The sequence below is a fragment of the Ictidomys tridecemlineatus genome, chromosome 6 (assembly GCF_052094955.1).
Source record: "Ictidomys tridecemlineatus isolate mIctTri1 chromosome 6, mIctTri1.hap1, whole genome shotgun sequence".
NCBI classification, from domain to species: Eukaryota; Metazoa; Chordata; class Mammalia; order Rodentia; family Sciuridae; genus Ictidomys; species Ictidomys tridecemlineatus.
Window position 1 is genome coordinate 6,341,219 of NC_135482.1, and position 22,004 is coordinate 6,363,222.

At 40.8% G+C, this 22,004-nt stretch overlaps 1 protein-coding gene across 9 annotated transcripts; it reads right to left on the reverse strand.

Moving 5' to 3' along the window:
• On the reverse strand, nt 1-21,892 carry Xrcc6 (X-ray repair cross complementing 6). Of its 9 annotated transcripts, none has more exons than XM_078052671.1 (15): nt 21,780-21,891; nt 21,100-21,189; nt 18,685-18,797; nt 14,980-15,118; nt 14,485-14,739; nt 13,409-13,592; nt 11,071-11,257; nt 8,970-9,138; nt 7,911-8,072; nt 6,161-6,290; nt 3,827-3,927; nt 2,336-2,449; nt 1,044-1,103; nt 867-920; nt 361-393 (listed from the first exon to the last, which is right to left on the reverse strand). In XM_078052671.1, the coding sequence occupies exons 2-14, from the start codon at nt 21,176-21,178 to the stop codon at nt 913-915; spliced, it is 1,701 nt and encodes a 566-aa protein (XP_077908797.1). In that variant the 5' UTR covers nt 21,179-21,189; nt 21,780-21,891; the 3' UTR covers nt 361-393; nt 867-912. The 9 variants fall into 9 exon arrangements, with proteins under 9 accessions (XP_013212791.1, XP_005322256.1, XP_021580057.1 ...); XM_078052670.1 differs by having other exon boundaries at nt 867-926; XM_078052672.1 differs by lacking the exon at nt 1,044-1,103 and having other exon boundaries at nt 867-926.
• Between the last annotated feature and the right edge of the window lie 112 nt (nt 21,893-22,004).

The window sequence follows — 22,004 nt, forward strand, 5'->3', positions numbered from 1 at the left end:
CAAAGTCAAGGTTCTTTATTCACATAGAGTAAGGCATAAGCCAAGTGAGAGAGCCATGTGGTCTCTGTGCCAACAAGTTTCAAATGTAAAGTCCTCAGCTTCTGCAAGGCAACTCCTCCCAGCTCAGGAAAAACACCTTTAACTTGGTGAAAACAAAAGCAGGCAACTTCACCACGGGGAGGGTGTATGGTCAGCATCAGTCCTTCTGGAAGTGCTCAGTGAGAGCAGCCAGCAGCTCCTGCTTCTTCAGCCCACCCTTCAGCCCATACACCCTGCAGGCCTCCTTCAGCATGGGCACCGTGAGCTTGCCCAGCGTCCCCTTGGCAATGTGGGCCTTCAGCTCCTCTTCAGATACCTCCATTTTGGGCTTTTTACTTCCAGAAACTCCATCATCTGGGGAAAAGGGTCAGGAGAGAAGAACTAAATGTGCTACCAGCGGCATCCCAGCTGCACATAATGGGGCCCCTTAGGATTTAGGCTACAGTGAACCATTTTTCATAAAGCTATGATGCCTACCTACAGTATATGGGGGAAGACAGGTATCTTGACAAGACACCTTTATTTATTGATATAATAAAAAATGTAACTAATACCTAGAAGGGAGTTTCCAGCAGTATGAATATCACGAGTTTACCCAAAACAATTACTCTGGGTGAGCAAATAGTTGCCTCCCATTTTTCCTTCAAAAAGCACTTACAGGGGGCTGGGGTTGTGGCTCAGTGGTAAAGCACTTGCCTTGCATGTGTGAGGCCCTGGGTTCAATCCTCAGTATCACATAAAAATAAATAAATAAAACAAAGGTATTGTGTCCAACTACAACTACAAAATAAATATTAAAAAAAAAAAAAAAAAAAAAAAGCACTTACAGCAGCTAGGGACATAGCTCAGTGGTAGGGTGCTTTCTCAGCAAGTTCAAGGCTCTGACCCTCCAGCATCACAAAAAAAGAAAAGAAAAAGTGTTTGTAAATGGGGAAGTATTTACAAACACTAAGTTTCAAGGCACCAGGTGATAAGAACATGCAGACAAGTACATCGTCACTAACCCACGGTCAGCATGTGAGGAGCTCTGCCAGTGGGTTCCCAGGGCACTACAGGAGTCACTCCTAATGCAAAAGGGAGAAAGCACCATGGCAACCACCTACCCTCTTGTGGCGCCCTTTCCTCATTTGTCAGGTAAACAATGCCCAAGTCTGGCTTTAGTTGACCAAGAGAGCCCAAAAGATTACAATCTAAGACAACTATTCCAAAATGGTGACTGTGCACCAGGTGCCGGTTCCATAAACGTGAGTCTCATAGTAAGAAAATGTTGGATTCCCAGGTAAGAAAAAGGATAGTCCAATAGAAAAAATGGTAAATGCCAAGAACAGGAAGTACACATTTAAAAAAACAGTCCAGTGAAATTATATTTCGGGCAGGGGTTATAGTTCAGTGGTAGAGCGCTTGCCTAGCACATGTGAGGCACTGGGTTCTATCCTCATATCCTCAGCACCACATAAAAGTAAGTAAATAAAATAAAGGTATTGTGTCCATCTACAACCCTACAACCAAAAAAAAAAAAGCTACATCTCATATCTGCAGAATTATAAAACAATCAGGACATAATTTTCTCTTTACCAATTTTTTAAATTTTTTTAATTTATATGAGACACAGAATGCATTACAATTCTTATTATGCATTTAGAGCACAATTTTTCACATCTCTGTATCTTTACCAATTTTTGTATAAATATCTTAAAATAGTTATAAAGTCCAGAATTGGTGAGATTATACGAAAACATGATCCCTTCTTGGGTTTGGTATCTATGTATCACTTTTTCAGGAGATAATTTTTTTGGGGGGGCTGGGTATCAGGGATGGAACTCGGGAGCACTCAGCCACTGGGCCACAGCCCCAGCCCTATTTTTTATTTTATTTAGAGACAGGGTTTGAGTTGCTTAGCAATTCACTTTTGCTGAGGCTGGCTTTGAACTCATGATCCTCCTATCTCAGCCTCCTGAGCAGCTTGGATTATAGGTGTGTGTCACCGTGCCCAGCAGGGGACAAATTTCTGCAGTATTAGGGATGGAACCCAGGACCTCACACATTAGGCAAGCACTCTACCACCGAGCTACATCCCCAGCCCCATCTAGAGATAGGGTCTCACTAAGTTGCTGAGGCTGGCCTTGAACTTGCAATCCTCCTGCCCCAGCCTTCCATGTAGCTGGCATTACAAGCATGTGCCATGATGCCCAGCTGGTTTAAAAATTTCTGAAAGTCCATTACCCTCCCTCTGTGATAAGACCATGAAGACAACTTTTCAAAAGAACCCACTGCATGTCCACAGCAAGTTCCTTACCTTGTTTTCGCTTGCTAACTTTATCCTCAGGATTGTAATCTGGTGGGTAGACGAGTTCCTTAAACTCATCTACCAGGGAGCCCAGTCTTTTATTCATTGCTTCAACCTTGGGCACTAGAAAAATGAAAATACAGAAGAGTGGCCAGGTGAGTATTGTATTCCAGTGTCCTGTCCAGTTGTAACTCTAGGAGAAGAGAGGAGAGAGAACCTAACTGCTGGGATGAAGGGTGAGGGGAAGGGCCTGCTTCAAAGCAGCTGACCTGGACATGAAAACACTCAATAAAGTCCTGTCAGCATTTTCCAAGTTCAGTGTCCTGTGGTATCCACTGGAGATGGTTCAGGACCCATGCAGATAACCAAAACCCTCAGATGCTCACATCCCTTATTTAAAATGCTGTAGTAGTTGCATATAACCTACACACATCTTCATGTATACTTTGAAACATCTCCAGATTACTTATAATACCTGATACAATGGAAATGCTACATAAATACATTGTTGTTTTACTGTGTTATTTAAGGGAAAATGACACATCCATGTTCAACACAGAAGCAATTTTTTGCAAATATTTCTGATCCATGGTTGGCTTAATCAATGTATGAGAAACCCAAGGATATGGAAAGATGACTATACTTCTTATTGCCTAAGGCCTTACAGGAAAAGAAGGGCTGCTTAACTCAAGTGTTTCTCTTCTGCCAGATGTGGCTACACAGTCATGACAAACTTGTGCCTGGTATAGAAGATCATGAATAACATGGAAGCTGAGTGGCCCAGCCAGTTGTTCTCATCTTTCTAACCCTGGTACAAATCTTCATTAAAGTCAATCTGCTTCCTGTGGTTATTTACTTGTGCCACTAAACTTCCTGGGTCCTCTTACAGATAGGTAAGAGAATCACAATCAGAAGGGGACTACAGCAAGGTCAGAGAAGCCCCACTTGGAAAGCCAAGGCAAAGCTGGTAATAAGTTGGCTTTTCTCATGGCAGAGCATGCACAGTCTGATGGAGAGGCAATAGCACAGAGGGCAGTGCCCAGGCTCAGGCAGGAGTCACTGGGTTCTGAGCCTGGAAGCACCACTCACAATTAAGTATCTGCACATGGGGCAAAACACTCCCTTCTCTGTAAAATCAGGACAACTAAAGCCCCTACCTCATACTTACAAATATTAAATGGGTCAACACATAGGACAACAGTTCAGGGACATGGTAGGCACTTGATAAATATTATGTTATTGAACTTCCACCAACATGCAGGCATGAGGTGGCCTAGTTCAGAAGCAGGTTTCAGGAGCCTGGCACTCTCTCCTCGTCTCACTGCAGAATCATTCCCGGCATTCTAATCAGGTCTAGAAAAATCTCTCAAGCAGATAGCCTAGATGATGGTGTTCAGTCTCTAGAGAGTTAGGCAATGCATCCACTTTACTAGATCAGAGAGAAATCAAAAAGAAGGCCTCCAGTAAAAACGACTTCTTGAGTCAGTCCAACATTCTTACATGTCAGATCTACTGCCTGTTCAGGCTCCATCAAATCCAAAGCCAAGGCCTCCAGATTCCTGAAGTGCTGCTGCAGCACTGGGTTTTCAAAGCTGTCACTTCTGTTAAAACAATGAGAATAACATTAACAAATCAAAATATAACAAGTTAAACATTTTAAAAATGAAACCAAATAATAAAATTAAAGAAATCCAGCTGAAAAAACATTCCAAGTAAAATATTTGGGAATCCTGTCACAAACCAACTTCTCTCGCTGATTTTATCTAATGCTAGAGATCCAAAAGTTAACTTCAAAGCGAACCTGCTCCCTGTCACTGGACACCATGGCCAGAACCAGAACAAGAAGAGGTAGGGCTGTGTAAATACAGAGGAAAGACAAAGGATGGATGGTGGGGAGAGGGAGATTCAGAATCCTGAGTGTACTTTCTTCTTGTATGCAGTAGCAGTGGAATGGGGGTAAAGAGGCCATGAATCTAGGGCTGGGATTATGGTTCAGTGGTAGAGTGCTTGCCTAGCATGCATGAGGCACTGGGTTCGATCATCAGCACCACACATACACAAAAATATAGCTAAAAAAAAAAAATTTTAAAAAGAGGGTGTGAATCTAGACAGTTGTAAAGCTGAATGGGCTCCATCTCTTTCTAGTTGGGTGAGTCCTAGCAAGATGTTTTGCCCTTGTAAGTCTCAGTTTCTTTATCTTTTTCTTTCCTTTCTCACCTCCTCCAGACAGGGTCTCACTGTCTTCAACTCCTGGGCTCAAACAATCCTCTTGCCTTAGTCTCCTGAGTGCTAGCACTACAGGTATGTACCATCATGCCTGGTGTAACCCTTTTTCTTCATCTATAAAATGAAAACAAATCCAAGCTTTCAAGGTTCATATGAATAACAAAAGAAAGATTACAGCTGTGGCTGGGACTCAGTGGTAGACCATTTGCCAAGTATGCACAAGACCATGGGTTCAATCCCCAGCAATGCATGAAGCAAGAATCTTGAGGACATAGTGCTAAGGGAAGTAACCCAGTGTCACAGAAGGACAAATATTGCCTACTTAAATGAAGTATCTAAAATAGTCAAACTCATAGACACAGAGAGCTGAATGGCATTTGCTAGGGGTAAAGGCAGGGAAAGTTGAGAATTTCTAATTAACATGTATAAGTTTCCATTATGCAAGGAAAATAAGTACTAGAGATCTGTTAGAACAAAAATGCAGATCTGAACAACATTGTGCCTATAGTTAATAATGCCAAATGGAAATCTGTTAAGAAGGTACTCTCATGTTAAGTGTTCTTACCATAATAAAATAAATATTAAAAAAATATAAAGATGTGCCAGGTGCAGTGGTACATGCCTGTAATCCCAATGGCTCAGCAAAAGTGGGGTGTTAAGCAACTCAGTGAGACCCTATGTAAATGAAATATAAAATAGGGCTAGGGATATGGCTCAATGGTTAAGCACCCCTAGGTTCAATCTCCAGTACCCGCTGCAAAAAAATAATAAAAAACAAAGATGTGAGGGGCTGGGATTGTGGCTCAGCGGTAGAGCGTTCGACTAGCACATGTGAGGTCCTGGGTTCGATCCTCAGCACCACATAAGAATGAAATAAAGATAATGTGTTTAACTAAACTAAAAAATAATAAATATTAAAAAAACAAAGATGTGAAAAATATTATGTGTGGTGTTACAACATGCAAGCTTTTAAAAGATGGTCTATCATGTGCGTAAAACAAAATTATTCAAATTACATAATTATTCTTTAAAGCCTGTAACAATTTCTCACTGGGTGACAACAAACATAATCAAGGAGAAAACCAACTAAGAATCTTCCCCTACTGCTAGTTTTTGAACTTGTTCAACCAACTAATCTGACTTTCTAAGTCTACAAGCACACTCCCAGTGTCTTCAGTATGATTAGAACTTCCATTCTCCATGCAGCTTTTTACAAGTTCTCAACAAGAAGTCACAATTTACCAGTTAACTAAAAAGGATAAAATCATATTCTCATGGCCTATGCCTAACTTGAACTTACTTTCTTTCTTTCTTTTTTTTTTTTTTTTTGGTCTCTTGGTACTAGAGATAGAACCCAGGGACTTGAGAATGCTAGGTAAGTGCTCTACCACTGAGCTATGTGCCCAGCCCCAACGTTTTAAAATTTTTATTTTGAAATGGGGGCTTTCACTAAGTTGCCCAGGCTGGCCTCAAACTTGTGATCTTCCTGACTCAGTCTGGTGAGTGGCTAGATTATAGGCAGGTGCTGCCATGCCTGGCTACCTTGAATTTCTGTTGACTCAACGCAGAAGGTCCTCCCGAAGAAGGTCAAGACTGCTGAGTGCTCACCTGTATTTGAAGCGCAGCTTCTGAACAATGGCTTTCATCTTGTCTATCTGTTCAGGGTTGGCCATGACTTTTTCAGTAAAAGGCACTTTCCGTTTATCATCAGCATAAGGTAGGAAGACAAGCTGAAAGCCTAAAAAAGGAGGTAGGTTTTCTGAAATTTGTTTTGTAGCTGTCTGTCTCAGTTCCAAATTCAACCTCTATGTCCTGCAATACTATGACTAGGGCCCTGCAAATCTCATTTCTCCTTTACCAGCTGACACCTGGTTGCCTAGGATGCTGTGACTCCAGAGGAAGAACAGAAGGCAAGAGAGATATTCCTTGCTATATATTCACTGCTCCTGTCTATATTGCCCCAGCAAGGAAAAACTCTGTACCTGACAGCAGAGGTACCTGGCACAAGTCCCCATCTTTTTTTTCTTGGTGCTAGCAACAGAACCCAAGAATGCTGAACATGCATTCTCCCTCTAGACTACATCCTCAGTCCCTCTCCAGTTTTTCTGATATATCTAGAACCAGCTAGAGTGCCTCCCCACTGAGGGCTAACTTCCAGCTCCTCTGAGCTTCAATGTCTTTCCTTTTTCTCTCTACCCTCCAACACCTGGTTAAAAATAAAAAAGGGAGGGATAAAGATTATTAGGGTGATCTTGGTAGAGTTACTGGCTGGTTCTAGAAGGATTGAAAAATCTAGACACTATAATGAATTGCCCCCAGATGAAGGATCCTTGCTGGCAATGCTGACAGCATTGAGCCCACAAGAAGAAATAAGTCTCTTTCCTTCACTTGCCCTCTGGCCTCCCTCTAGCAGCTACTATTGACACAGCCTGAGAGCTACCTGGGTTTGAACAATCTCAGCCTTAGGAGCACAAACCCTAACAGGGTGAATTTGGAGTCGAGAGGTAATAGCTTAAAACTGACTATTCTGATAACCAGGATTAAAAATATATCTAATGATTACTTTTTAAAGTTAATTTTATCCACATGGCTAGAGAAGGTAGACTACCATGGGCCAACTACTTTGTGCTAGGCACTTCACATCATCATCACCACCACCATTACCACCATCACCACCACCATCACCAGCACCATCACGGTGCAGGGCCTCATGCACGCTGGCCAGTAACTCTACATGGAACTACATCTCTCAGCCCTGGAACTTACATAGTAGTAACTTATCTCAGAGGTAAAACAATATTAAGGGAAAGATGTTCCAGAATTCCCATCTCTAAGATAAAGAATATAAATAGAAAGCTTAAGCTATCTGCCATGTAGCTAGCTAACAAGTGGCAGACATGGATCTGAAATAAAGGAAACAAACTTTCAGACACTCAAGCAAAGGACAAAGTCAAGCCTGACTTCAAACTCCATGTTCTTTCCACCACCACGGTGAATATATAGGAGACAAATCAAACATTAAGCATTACAAGGGGTAACAAACATGGCTTTCAATAAAGAAAAGGTGTCAGCAGTGAGGCCTTGAACTTCTGTCAGTAACCTGCAAATAGTCCAAATGTAGACAATTCTCAACCCTAACTATGGACCAGCCATGAACAGCCAGACATACTGTGCACTGTTCAACCAAACTGTATGTAGTGGCCTCACCTAGTTGCACATCGTTCACCTAAGAAACTTAAAAATACCTGTTTCCCAGGCCTTTTTCCTGGGAACTGTGATTCAGCAGGCCTGAATCAGGACCTCAAGAGGGATTCCAAAAATGGGCAAAGTTCAGGAGCCCTGGAAATCTGTTACGTACCTGGAGGAGTCACTTGAATTTTCTGGTCATCTAGCTCTTCTTCCTGTGGCACCAAAGCCACAAAATAAGGGGGGGTGTTCTTGCGGGGTGTGTATCTGCATACTGCTAAGACTGCCTTCTCCAGACACTTGGTAAGCAGAGCACTAAACAGGGTTGAGCTCCCTAGAAAACAAAGGTCTCATGATTTCTCTTCCATTTTCTTTAAAGATATTTCCATAGGTAAAGGGTGTGGGAGCAAGAGATGAAGGAAATGTGGGGGGCAACAGAGGCACAGAAAGGAAAAGAATCAGGGTTGGAATCCTCAAACACGCTCTTTAGGAGTGTGAATTATTAAGGTCAGTTCACTTTACTGACATTAGGCTAACAACATGAGCTCCAAACACTAAGGAAAACTTAATCGGGTCCAAACTGGGGGTGGGAGGGTTGGGGGGTTCCTACTGAACAAAGGAACAGAGGTCTGGAAAGAACCAGTACACATAATGGCAGAGTTCACATCAAAAAGATGGGTTTTTTTTCCTTTTTTTTGAGGGGTTAGGGTACCAAGGATTGACCTCAGGAGCATTCAACCACTAAGCCACATCCCCAGCCCTATTTTGTATTTTCTTTAGAGACAGGGTCTCCCTGAGTTGCTTAGCGTCTTCCTTTTTATCCTCCTGCCTCAGCCTCCCAAGTTGCTGGGATTACAGGAGTGAGTCACTGTGCCTAGCCACATCATCTTTAATGGCCACTAACAGAGAAAAGGCTGTGGGAGCTTTTGAGTTTTTTTGCTCTCTTGTCTGATGCCTCAAATAATTCCACAGGAAAATGTTTTTAAAATCTTCAATTTCATAGCCCCTCCTGGATTTTCACAATACATGTCAATATACTAAGGGTCCTGAAAAAAAATCTCTTTAACTTTGTTTAGTCCCAGATATCCAAAATTTGAACAAAAAACACTTCCAAAATATCCCATTAACATCTCCTAATCAGTATCCAAGCAGTACCCATTCAGGAAATGCGGCTCAATAAACTTGTCCTGTGTCAAGAGTCCTTCATTTATTCTTGGCCTATGCTACTTACCGTTTACCAGGGACTCCTCAGGGTAAACGAACAGGGAGGGCCGCAGGTAATGGTGCTTCTTCAGCATTAGCAAGGGCTTAAAGCCAAGGAGAATCAAACCTGGCTCATCAAACCGCTTCAGCTCTTCCGTTTCCTCTTTCTCTAGTACAATCTGACGACTCCCATAGGTCTACAGGAAAGAAGCATAGAGGCTACATGAAAATGCAAACTGGTGCACAGGATACTAACAAGTTAAAGTCAGCTCTCTTTAAGCAAGAAGATGGCTTACCAGTGCATCTCTTCTTACAACAGGGAATTAGTATTTACTGAGTGACTGCCAGGTACTTTGGTTTGTCATCTAATTTATGTTCTGTAACAATCCCAGGAAGTAAATGTTAAAAACTAAGCAAGGGCCAGACACAATGGCACACATCTGTAATCCCAGTGGCTTGGGAGGCTAAGGGAAGGAGGATCATGATTGCAAAGCCAGCCCCAGCAAATGTGAGGCACTAAGCAACTCAGTGAGACCCTATCTCTAAATAAAATACAAAATATGGCTGGGGATGTGACTCGATGGTTGAGTGCCCCTGAATTCAATCCCCAATACCCCCCCAAAAAATTAAAATTAAAACAACTGAACAAGGGCTATGGATTTAGCTAAGTGGTATAGCACTTGCCTAGCATTTAAGAAACCTTAGTTCCACCCAGCACTGCAAATTGTTCAACCAATGAGTAAACTAAAGCCCAATGGTTGGGTAACATTCCAGGTTATACAACTGCATTGGGCTTTAAACCCAGATCTTTCCAATGCCAAAGGCCATATTCTTCAGGTATTTATTCCTTCCCTTACTTAACATGTATTGAGCTCCCAGCCCCATCCCTAACATATAAAGGTACCAGGTTAGGTCTCAATGTGGAAGGCAGACACATGAGTGCACGCGCACACACACACACATTTAGTGTGATTAAAAAAAAAAAAGGATGACTCATTCAATTTTAATTTTCAATGTCAAATCCTTCTATAGATTGAATATGGGTGAGAAGATGAGAAAGGACAATGTTTTGTACTATAGTTCAGGTTCAGAAAGGCAGATGTGTGTCATTTCAAAGTAAGGGAAATGTTATAATAGTCTAGCAAAAAGAAATTCTCTTTAAAAAAGTCCACCTCAAATGTAACATGTCACTAATTTCTCGTCTCCCTAGTTAACTAGGAAACACTTTCTGCCATTGTACTTTATCAGGGAATTAGACTGTTAGTGCAGCATGTGCTGAGTGGTCAATAGCCGAAGCTTCCACTGCCACTTCTTACCAATACTGGGGCTGCTTAACTCCCTAGCTCTCAGGATCTCACTGATTCATATGCCATAGTTCCAAAGTGTAATATCTCTTGTCTTTTTCTTTTCTTTTTTACAGTGTTAGGGATTGAACTCAGGGCCTGGCACGTGTTAGGCAAAAGCTCTAACACTGAACTACATCCTCAGCCCTGTTTTTTTTTTTTTTTTAAATATTTTATTTTAGTTGTAGTTGGACACAATACCTTTATTTTTTAAAGAGAGGGGGGGAGGGATTTTTTTTTTTTTTAAATATTTATTTAGTTAGTTAGTTTTTGGCGGACACAACATCTTTGTTGGTATGTGGTGCTGAGGATCGAAACCGGGCCGCACGCATGCCAGGCGAGCGCGATACCGCTTGAGCCACATCCCCAGCCCCTTTTATTTTTATGTGGTGCTGAGGATCAAACCCAGGGACCCGCATGTTCTAGGTGAGTATTCTACCGCTGAGCCACAACCCCAGCGCCCAGCCCTGATTCTTAATATCTTTTTTTAAAATATTTTTTTAGTTGTAGATGGACACAATATCTTTTAAAAATATATATTTATTTTTTAGTTGTACACAATACCTTTATTTTGTTTATTTATTTTAATGTGATGCTGAGGATCGAACCCAGGGCCTCACGCCTGTGAGACAAGCGCTCTACCACTGAGTTACAACCCCAGCCCCAATATCTTAAATACAAAGACACACACATGGAAATAATTTAACTGGTTAGGCTAATTACTGTCTTCCCTCCCTGTTAACTCTTCAACAGGAGAAAATTTGGTAAGAAAGCACATCTACATACCTGAGATCTCTTGGTATCACTAGGCAGGAGCAAACTGCCTGTATTTACATTAAATGTCCGGGTCTTGGTTTTCACTGGTTCATTTGTTTCCCGATAGAGCTTTATTGGAAAAGGCTTGTTAGCCTTCTGGACCAAGTTATAAATGCCTACAGTGAGTGCTATATCCTTGTTGAGCTTAAACTTTAACCTGAGAGAAAAATGAAAGCATGGACTCAAAGACTGTATAAAATCAGGCATGGTAGCCCATGCCTATAATCCTGGCAGTTTAGGAGGCTAGGGCAGGAGGATTGCAATTTCAAGGCCAGACTCAGCAACTTCTTTTTTTTTTTTTTGTTCCAGGGATTGAACTCTACAGGGCTTAACCACTGGGTCACACTGGGTTACATCCCCAACTCGATTGATTTTTTATTTTGGTACAGGGTCTCACCAGGTTGCTTACAGCCTCTTTGATGTTTCTGAGGCTGACTTCAAACCTGTGATCCTCCTGCCTCAGCCTCCCGAGCCACTGGAATTACAGGCATGAGCCACCACATCTGGTTCAGCCTCAGCAACTTAGTGAGACCCTAACCAACTCAGAAAGACTCTTTTCCAAATAAAAAATTTTAAAAAACAGGTTAGGATGTAGCTCAGGGGTAAAGTGGTAAAATACTCCTTGGTTCAATACCCAGTATCAGAAAAAAAAAAAAAAAATTATGTATTTTCCCATCTGCAATTCCTTTAAGACATTTAAATTTCAATTTGCTTTATTCACCACAGTAACCCTAAGCAAGTTCTAAATGCATTTTAATAATACAATGGAGGGCTGGAGATGTGGCTCAAGCGGTAGTGCACTTGCCTGGCATGCGTGCGGCCCGGGTTCAATCCTCAGCACCACATACAAACAAAGATGTTGTGTCTGCCGAAAACTAAAAAATATTAAAAAAAATTCTCTCTCTCTCTTAAAAAAAATAATAATACTACAATGGAATTTGCTATAATATCCTCTCAAAGTCCACCACAAAAATTAGTTTCAAAGTATATTAACTACTTAGGATAATGATAAAGAATGTACTATTGGAAACAGGGATGTAACTCAGTAATAGAATATGTCCCTAGCATGCACCAGGACCCTGAGTTTGATCCCCAACACTCAAAAAAAAAAAAAAAAAAAAAAAAAAAAAGTCAGTAAACTCTCAAAAATTACCAAGTGTTATGTCCTATATTTAGAAGCCAGTCTAAAAGGAAGCCTGGGGCAGCGGCAGGTAGCTTCAGTGGAAGAACACCTGCCTAACATAGGGTTCCATTTCCAGCACTGCAAAAAAAAAAAAAAAAAAAAGCAAACAAAAGAGGCATTCTCCTTAGGAAGAAACACTGAGAAGCCCTTAGCATTAATATGAAGACTCTTCAAAAGAAGACAATCTAACAGTCTGGTTCCTATTGGACTCAAGTTTACAAGAAATCAGAATAATACATTTTTGTTGTCTTTTGGTACTGAGGATTCAACCCAGGGCCTTGTGCATGCTAGACAAGCACTCAACCACTGAGCTACATCTCCAGCCCTTTTTATGTTTTCCTTTGAGACAGAGTTTTGCTAAGCTAGCCTCAAACTTGAGATCCTCCTGCCCCAGCCTATGAGCAGTTAGGATTATAGGCATAGGCCACCATGACTGACTAAATTAAGACAATTTTTTTTGTTTGTGTCTGTGGTACTGAGGTTTGAACCAAGGGATGATTTACCACTGAGCTACATCCTCAGTCCTTTTTATTTTTTTAATGATTTTTTTTCAGTTGTAGTTGGACACCATATCTTTATTTTATTTATTTTTATGTGGTGCTGAGGATTGAACCCAGTGCCTTGCATGTGCTAGGTGAGTACTCTACCGCTGAGCCACAACTCTAGCCTCTTTTTTATTTTTTTTTTTGTTTTAAGATAAGGTCTTGCTATATTGCTGAGGCTGGCCTCAAACTTGGGATATTCCTGCCTCAGCCTCTAGAATATACACTTTTAACAATGATGATAACAAACATTTATTGAGGTTTTGCTCCATATAACCTGTTTGATACATTTTGTTTTCCATTTATTCCTCAAAATAATCTAATGAGTTGGGTGTTACTATCATCACCAACACAGAAGAAAGCAAAGAGTGTATTAGTGAGTACAGCTGAGGATTCACTTAGGCCACAAGGAAATGGAGGACTGTGCTCTTCTGGAGAAGCAATCAGACAGTGCTATCCTTCATGAAGCTGATATTCTGAAGAAACACAGCAAGACAATAGCACAGCCCAGGGATGTCAAAGCAAAACATTACTGGTGATTTGCTTGGGGACCTGGGGGCAGCAACCCTGGCTTAGTGCTCACCTGGACAGCACTCGCTTCTTGGTCTCCTTGGCACGAACTTTCCTCAATAGGTCTTCCAACTTGCTTGATTCCTCAAAGTGAACCCCGAGATCCTCATCCTCTGCTATGCTGATGATATCTCTGTAGAACAAGGATATATCAAAGCCCCCATGTTTCTTCAGGTGCATCAAGTCAAGGAAGATTCCTGGTACACAGACAAAAATGAGGAAGAAAAAAGAATTTAGAAAATTTGAATTTTTTTTTTTTTTTTTTTAAAAGAGAAGGGGATCTCACTATGTTGCCCAGGCTGGCCCCAGATTCAAGAACTCAAGCAATCTTCTGCCTCACCCTTTTGAGTAGCTAGGACTATAGGCATGCACCACCATGTCCAACTTGAAGATTCTTTTCAGTTAAATTCAAACGCTTTTAAAAGCGCCCCCCACCAAATTAGATTGATTTTAACAATTTCAGGAATTAGAGAGAAAGTGGCTAAATAAATTAGCTGTTATATTTACTTGAGACAACTTATTCAAATAACCTCATTCAAGGTAGTGTTAAAATCAAGACAAGTGCAGGATATGGTGGCCCAAGCCTGTAATCCCAGCCACTCAGGAGGCTGAGCCACAAGAATTTCAAGTTTGAAGACATCCATGGCAACCTAGCAAGACTCTGCCTCAAAAGAAATAAAAATTAAGGGCTAGAGATGTAACTCAGTGGTAGAACACACCTGGGTTCAAATCTCAGTTAAAAAAAAAAAGTCAAGATAAGCTTGCTCTGGTGGCAAGCTCAAGGGCTCTAAAGTCCTTCAGACAGTGTAGTAAGGTCATTTTCTTTATTCTTTTTTTTGAGACTGGGTCCACTATGTTGATCAGACTGGCCTCATACTCATGTGCTCAAGTGATCCTCCCACCTCAGCCTGTAGAACTAGAACAGCTGAGATTGGCCATTTTCAGTGTTAATGTTTCACAGGTGTCTTCCCCTGGCTTCATATTATTCTTTCATTTGACTCTGGATGGTGAAAAGCAAATGCTTGAGATCAGCTATAAAGAAAGCAATAAAATTAAGTGCCAATTTAAAAGAATAAGAAAAACGCCCACCTGTGTCACGGAGATCGCCAGCTTTGGTCCTGGCCCGGCTGGCTTTGGCACTGTCATTGCCATGGGGGTCATCTTCATTGGTGAACAGCATGATCCTCTTATGACTCATCTTGAACTGGACATTGCTAAAGAGGTTGGCACAGACCCACAGCACTTCACTCAATGAGTAGTCAGATCCATGGCCAATTAGATCTTGAAAATGTTTTTTTCCCTGCTGCCCCTTAAACTGGTCAAGTTCCAGCATTCGTTTTGCACCTGATTAAATCAAAGAATCAAATGGACAGAAAAACCAGAAGAGTCAGTGGCCACCTTCACCACAGGGTAACAGAAGGGCCAGGGTTCCTTTCTCACTCCACAGCTGTTTACCACAAAGACCGCTTGTAGGAAAGCAGACTCCTTAACAAGATGGAACCTGCTTCCTCCTTCATACCCCTCTTTGTTCAGGGTAGTGACATTCTCACGTAAGGGAAACACTGAGCTTAGAACATTACTGACCTGGATTATCCAACTCTTGTAAGACGTAAATATTTTTGAAATTCACTGAATTTTTGTCTTTCTTGGTACCATAGAATACCACTGCCAAGAGATCTCGATCACTGCTTATGATCTTACTGGCATATACACTCTGGACACACTGAAAAAATTAAAATTCAATGAATATTTACTTACCATTAAATTTAAGTTCTATAAGTTCCTGGCATATAGTAGATACTTAACATGTCCTAGCTGAATTTTATACATAACAGTATAAGACATAACCCCTACTTTCAGGAAGTTCCTGAACCAGAGAGTGATGGGCATATACATCAATTTATAACAAACACAAAGTGCTGGGGATGTGGCTTAAGCGGTAGCGCGCTCGCCTGGCATGCGTGCGGCCCGGGTTCGATCCTCAGCACCACATACAAAGATGTTGTCTAAAAAAATAAATAAATAAATATTTAAAAAAAAAAAAAACACAAAGTGCTATATGGATATAACAGACTTATAAGTAGTCCCTAGGTATAGGGTATAGCTCAGTGGGCTCAGCAGAGTAATTGCTTGGCATGCATGAGGCCCAGGCTCAAATCCATCAATGCAAAAAAAATAAAATAAAATAAAATAAAAGCGGGGGGAGGGGTGTGGAGGGGCGGGGTGCGGGATTCTGGCTCACAGAGTACACTCAAATAGTGTTTACCTCATACATGTGAGGCACTGGGTTAAATCCTCAGCACCACATAAAAACAAATAAAACAAGGGGTCTAGGGTTGGGGCTCAGCAGTAGAGCACTCACCTAGCATGTGTGACGAACTAGGTTTGATCCTCAGCACCACATAAAAATAAATAAATAAAATAAAGGTACTGTGTCCTACTACAACTAAAAAAATAAAATAAAATAAAGGTATTTAAAAAAAAAACCATAAAGCAGTCCCTACTAAAAAAAAAAACAGAGAATTATGGGGCTGGAGATGTGGCTCAGCAGTAGAGCACCTGCTTAGCACGTGTGAGGCCCTGGGTTCAATCCTCAGCACCACATAAAAATAAATAAATAAAGGTATTGGGCTGGGGTTGTGGCTCAGTGGTAGAGCACTCGCCTAGCATGTGCACACCCTGGGTTCGATCCTCAGCACCACATAAAAAAATAAAGGTATTGTGTCCAACTACAACTAAAAAATAAATATTTAAAATAAAATAAAATAAAAGTATTGTGTCCAACCACAACTAAAAAATAAAATCTTAAAAGCCCAATAATGGATTCAGAAGATCAGAGGTGCATCCTACTGATGTCACTCACTGAGTCTGACAGGTCACCTGATCTTTTCTAAAGTATTCTGACACCAAGAAACAGTTTACATATGTAATTACAAAGCTTAAATTAACAATAAATGTATCTGACCCCAAAACAAATCAATAACTACAAAAAGTACACTTTGAAATAAAATTACACAATTACAGCCATCAGTGTTTCAGTCACAGGAAAAGTCTGTCCCCCATATGAACTAACATCAACATCTGGTAGACAAGGTCCTAGAAGAGTTGGTCCACCTTGGGCCTGTTTAATTCTGGGGCATTGATAAAATTGTTTCTGAATCTGCAAAGCTGAATAAACCAATCATGGTGACCCCCTCCATGTCCTGCCTGAGCCTCTAACTGGCCTTCCTCTAAAGCAAGACTATGCTTACATGCAAAACTTACATTATGGCTAGTCACTGACAATAACCTGCATGGCAAGTAGTTACTTCTATAAATATTTTAATCTATTTGTTCAGTAGTCTACAAGTTTTTAGAAGAATTTGGTAAAAACTCCTTTTAGATTCTAATAATTAAAAACACAAAACAGAATCTTAGAAAATGTTCTTTCATTGCTTGTTAACAAATATATATTATGCTTGGACTGGGGTTATGGCTCAGTAGTAGAGCATTTGCCTAGAATGTGTCAGACACTGGGTTCAATTCTCAGCACCACATATAAATAAATAAAGTCCATTGACAATTAAAAAAAATTTTTTTAAATGTATACATTGGGCTGAGGATGTAGCTCAAGCGGTAATGTGCTTGCCTGCATGCGCAGGGCGCTGGGTTTGATCCTCAGCACCACATAAAAATAAAATAAAGATGTTGTGTCCACCAAAAACTGAAAAATATTAAAAAATTCTCTCTCTCTCTCAAAAATAAAAAATAAAAATAAAATAAAAATAAATGTGTGAGTGTATATATATATAGTGCTTATTGGTGAATCTCTCATCTATTTGGAACCTAACACTACCTTTTCTTTTGTGGTCTTTGGGCTTAAAGTGTTCCATGAACGCTTTGCAATTACATGTAGAATGATGAGTGCTATCTTTCTGGGAGAGAAGGTACATAGCTTTCATAATATCCCCTCCCCTCCCCTCCCCTCCTTCTTTCTTTTTCTTTCTTTCTCTCTCTCTCTCTCTCTTTCTTTCTTTCTATAATTACAGCCATACTAGTGGGTATAAAGAGGTACCTCACTGTGGTTGGGATTCACATTCCCTAATGACTAAAGCTGTCAAACATTTTTCTTGTGCTTATTAGCCACCTGTATAGCTCTGGAGAAATGGCTATTCAAGTCCTTATCCCATGTTAAGATTGGGGTTGTCTTGTTGCTATAGTAACAGTTTTCAGCAAGTAGTATTCAACTACCAAACATCACTTGACAGGTTAGTTTGTTTGTTTGGTAACTGAGGATCCAACCCCATGGCCTTGTGCATACTCTACCACTGAACTACATCTACAGCCCAAAAGGACTCTTCTTCACACCATAATTGCCAGTACTTTCCTTCTTCCTTTATTGTTGAGAACCAATCAAGTCAAGATGGGTCCTGGCACTTTGCCAGGAGGAGTGGTTTGTGAAGTAACGCCAGCGAGCCATTAAGATGATGAAGATTCCTTAATGACTGACTGCTATATCTAGATGATGTTAATTAAGTTAAGCTGTGTGTAATCAGTTGGGTATAAATACCTCTACTGTCTTGCAATAAAGGGGCTCCCGCTATTTCAACCTTCACAAGTTGCTTGTCACCCCCCCACCCCCCCCACCCCCCCCACCCCCGCTTATTTTGCCCAGCCAGACTGCAGCACTTTATAATCCTATCAGGGCTAATACAAAAGGTGGGAACAATTTATTCCTAGAGTCCCAAGCTCAAACCTAGAATAGAATGAGACTCATCTCCAACACTGCTACCTTTTTGTTTTTGGCTGCAAATATACACTAATTGCTATTTAACATTCACAAACTTTTCAAAGAGTTCATGTTTTTGCAAGTGATATCATACTTTTTTGCTATTTTTTTTTTTGATCAAACAAAAGGTAGTCTTGCCAGGCATGATGGCACACACCTGTAATCCCAATAACTTGGGAGACCAAGGCAGGAGGACGGCAAATTCAAGGCCAGCTTTAGCAACTTAGCAATGCCCTAAGCAACTTAGCAAGATCCTTTCTCAAAATAAAAAAAATTAAAAATGCCTGGGGATGTAGCTCAGCTGTAAAGTGCCCCTGGGTTCAATCACCAATACCCAAACAAAACAAAACAAAACAGGAAGATATGGTTGTGGCTCAGTAGTAGGGTGCTCACCTAGCATGAGTAAGGCACTGGGTCCGACACTCAGCACCACACAAAAAAATAAATAAATAATAAGGCATTGTGTCTATCTACAACTAAAAAAATAAGGAAAAAAAAAAAAAAAAAAAAGGAAGACTTACCTGGATGCTCATATCAAAAGGAGTCAATTCATCTTCACCCTGAGATTCAAACATGGCCCTGGAGGCATCAACCAAAAAAATCAAACTATCTCTTCCTGAATATTTATGTTCTCCTATGGGGAAAATAAATGGAAGGAACATTTACCCTTGTACTCATATTTAAGTTTATCATTAATATGAAACAAATACAGAGAAGTCCTTAAAGCAAAAATATAACCTAATGAATTATTATAAGGTGAACATCTTTAAAATAACCACCAAGGGCCAGGGTTGTGGCTCAGTGGTAAAGTACTTGGCTCCAATGTGTGAGGCACTGGGTTCAATTCTCAGCACCATATATAAATAAAAAAAAAAGATTCATAAAAAAACTAAAATGAATAAATAAAAATTTAAAAAATCATCAGTGTCAAGAAAATCAGTCCTATTGGTCACCCCAGAAGTCCTTCATATATTCCCTCCTAATTACAATGCCCACCTCCCCACAAAGTAACCATGATCCTTACTGTTGGTAATTACTTCCTTAATTTTTCATTATAGTTTTATTATCTAAGTGTGAATCCCTAAACATTAGTTTGACTTTCTATTAAAAAAAAATCAAATAAATAAATAAAATTGAAACAGTCTATTTTTCCTTATAATTTATTTGCTAAATAACCAGAATGCTTTGTCACATATACTATTCCATATTCTGGATTTTGCTGATTGCATTCTTTTGGTCTAGAGTAACATCCACATCTTTGAGTATACTCTGTTGTCCTTACTAGGGACCTAGAGTGGTTTAATCAGATTCAGGTTTCCTTTTTTCAGCATGACTATATCATAAGTGATGTGCTTATTTTTTTTAAGTGGTTCTTTTTTTATATATATAACAGTAGAGGTGCTTAACCACTGAGCAACATCTCTAGCCCTTTTTCTTATTTTGAGACAGGGACTCACAAAGTTACTGAGGCTGGCTTTGAACTTGCAATACTCCTCCCTCAGACTCCCAAAATCACTAGGATTACAAGTGTCACTGTGCATGACTCCTTTTTTTTTTTTTTGAGACAGGTTCTCCCTAAGTTAATTAGAGCCTTGCTACATTGCTGAGGCTGGTCTTGAACTTTCAATCTTCCTGCCTCAGTCTCCCAAGTTATTGGGATTACAGGTGTGTGCCACCATGCCCAACAGTGATGTTTTCTTTCTTTCTTTTTTTTTTGCATAAAAAGGTATTTGTCTAATTATCTTCCCTTTTGACATTGCTCATGTTTAATACAATAAATTTAATTAGCCACTTTTGGAGAACAAAATGTATGTCAAAAGCCTTAAACAAAAGTTCTACCTTGATCTGATAAATTCTACCTTTTAGCAATCTATCTTATTAAGATAAAGAAAAACAGGGGCTGGGTTTATAGCTCAATGGTAGAGGGCTTGTCTAGCATGTGTGAGGCACTGGGTTTGATTCTCAGCACATAGATAAATAAATAAAGTAATGGTCTGTCAACAACTAAAAAAATATTGAAAAAAAAAAGGAAAAATTCATATACAAAATTTACTATAACATTGGGCTGGGGATGTGGCTCAGTGGTAGAATGCTGTCTGGCATGCCTGAGGCCCTGGGTTCAATCCCCATCCTTGGGGAAAAAATGAAAAAAAATTTAAAAAATGAATTTACTATGATGTTTGTTTTAGTTTTTAGTTCTCGGTGGACATAACATCTTTATTTTATTTTTATGTGGTGCTGAGGATAGAACCCAGCTCCCTGCGCATGCTAGGCAAGTGCGCTACCATTTGAGCCACCTCCTCAGCCCATACTATGATTTTGTTTATTAAAGAAATTGAAAAATACTAACATTTTCTATCCAGGAATTAAATTAACTAGTGGATTATATGTACCCTTTATTTATCTTCCTTGGCCCTATGTGTTACTGTTTTGCTTGCATACACTACTTGAATAATATTGTGTTGCTTGAACACACACAGATACTCCCAAACCTGGGAGCTACCATAAAGGAATCACTCTTTTGAAAACTGCATTGCTAATGTTTACTCTTCCATTAGTGTAAGTTACTGTAGTGTGAAGGTATTTTTACACGGAGGTTCTGAGATAAATAAAACTCCTTATTCAGGCGAGAAAGGGTCTTACCTGAGTCATGTAAGATAACAAAAGATCCCATGAATAGGGTCATTTACTGGAGCTCAAAAGGTATCAATTTACCAGTGCCCAGCAAAAATTTAAAACTAGAGATGTCTCATAGAGTAAAACCAGAATAAAGAAGAGCCTACGGTAGCTCTGCAAAGCTCAAAGGGAGAAAGTTATTTCGGATTATTTGGGAATAAAACGGTGGGCCATCAGAAGGCAACGTCCTTGCAGAAGACGAGGCAGGGAAGGTCCGTTTTTCCACATGCAGAACGGTATTACATGGTAAAGTCACTTACCACCTGCTTCCGGGCTTTCCTCTTGTTCTTCCTCCTCTTCATCGCCCTCGGTTTTGTAGTAAGACTCCCACCCTGACATAATTGTTTCTGCTAAGTGAAATGAGTTTAGATCAGTAACAAGAAAATTTAAAGAAAATATATCGAGTTTTAGGCTCTTTTGAGAGCTGTTCTAAAAGCTCGGAGTTACTAGTTAATAATGTGGAGGATGGATCCCTGGCTCGAGAGCTCTCATTCGTTGGGATGCAGAGGGAAATGGACAAGGAGGGCATTCCACCAGCAGCTTCACCTTAGCTATCCCTTACGGACGCTTTAGGGCCAGTGGCAACAGCTCAGATCCGTGCGTGGGGCACACCCTTGAGGTCCCGCCTCCTGCTCCACATTTGCACTGCGGTGGTTACTCAGTTACCTAGCAGATCCACACGTCCCCGTTCCGCCCCTAAATCTTCCCCAACCCCTCTGCCAGACACGCCTAATGAAATTTCCAACGCCCGCAGGCCTCCGAGGCCGGATGCCGCCTCCCGCGGAGAAGGGGAGTCCAGAGGCTGTCTCTACCCTCAGGTTTGCACACTGGCGGTGGGCGCTGCCCCACCTCAAGGCTAGCGGGGCGCTCGAGACTGGATGAAACTGGGCTAGGAAAGCCCAGGCCGGCAGGTAACACCCTCAGAGCGCCTCCAGCCTACCTTTGCAGCAAAGAAGAGATAAACTTTTACAGAAGGCGGGCAGCACGTACGCTCTAACTTCCGTTCGCTCCCCCAATCAACGCCTTATACGTCATCACGCACAGCGCGCCAGTCATGTTGACACGCCCACTTCCACAACCACGCTTCCACGAAGGTCTCTACCTAAAGCCAATGCTGCGCGGAAGCCCCGCCCCTTTAAGCCCCGCCCCTTCCCCGGTCAAGACG

Coding starts and splice junctions, on each gene's coding strand:
- Xrcc6 (XM_013357337.3), bottom strand. CDS start 21,178: ATGTCAGGGTGGGAGTCTTACTACAAAACCGAGGGCGATGAAGAGGAG. Junction 13,593..14,484: donor TGGCGATCTCCGTGACACAG/GTGGGCGTTTTT, acceptor TCTGTGTACCAG/GAATCTTCCTTGACTTGATG. Junction 11,258..13,408: donor AAGAAGCGAGTGCTGTCCAG/GTGAGCACTAAG, acceptor TTTTTCTCTCAG/GTTAAAGTTTAAGCTCAACA.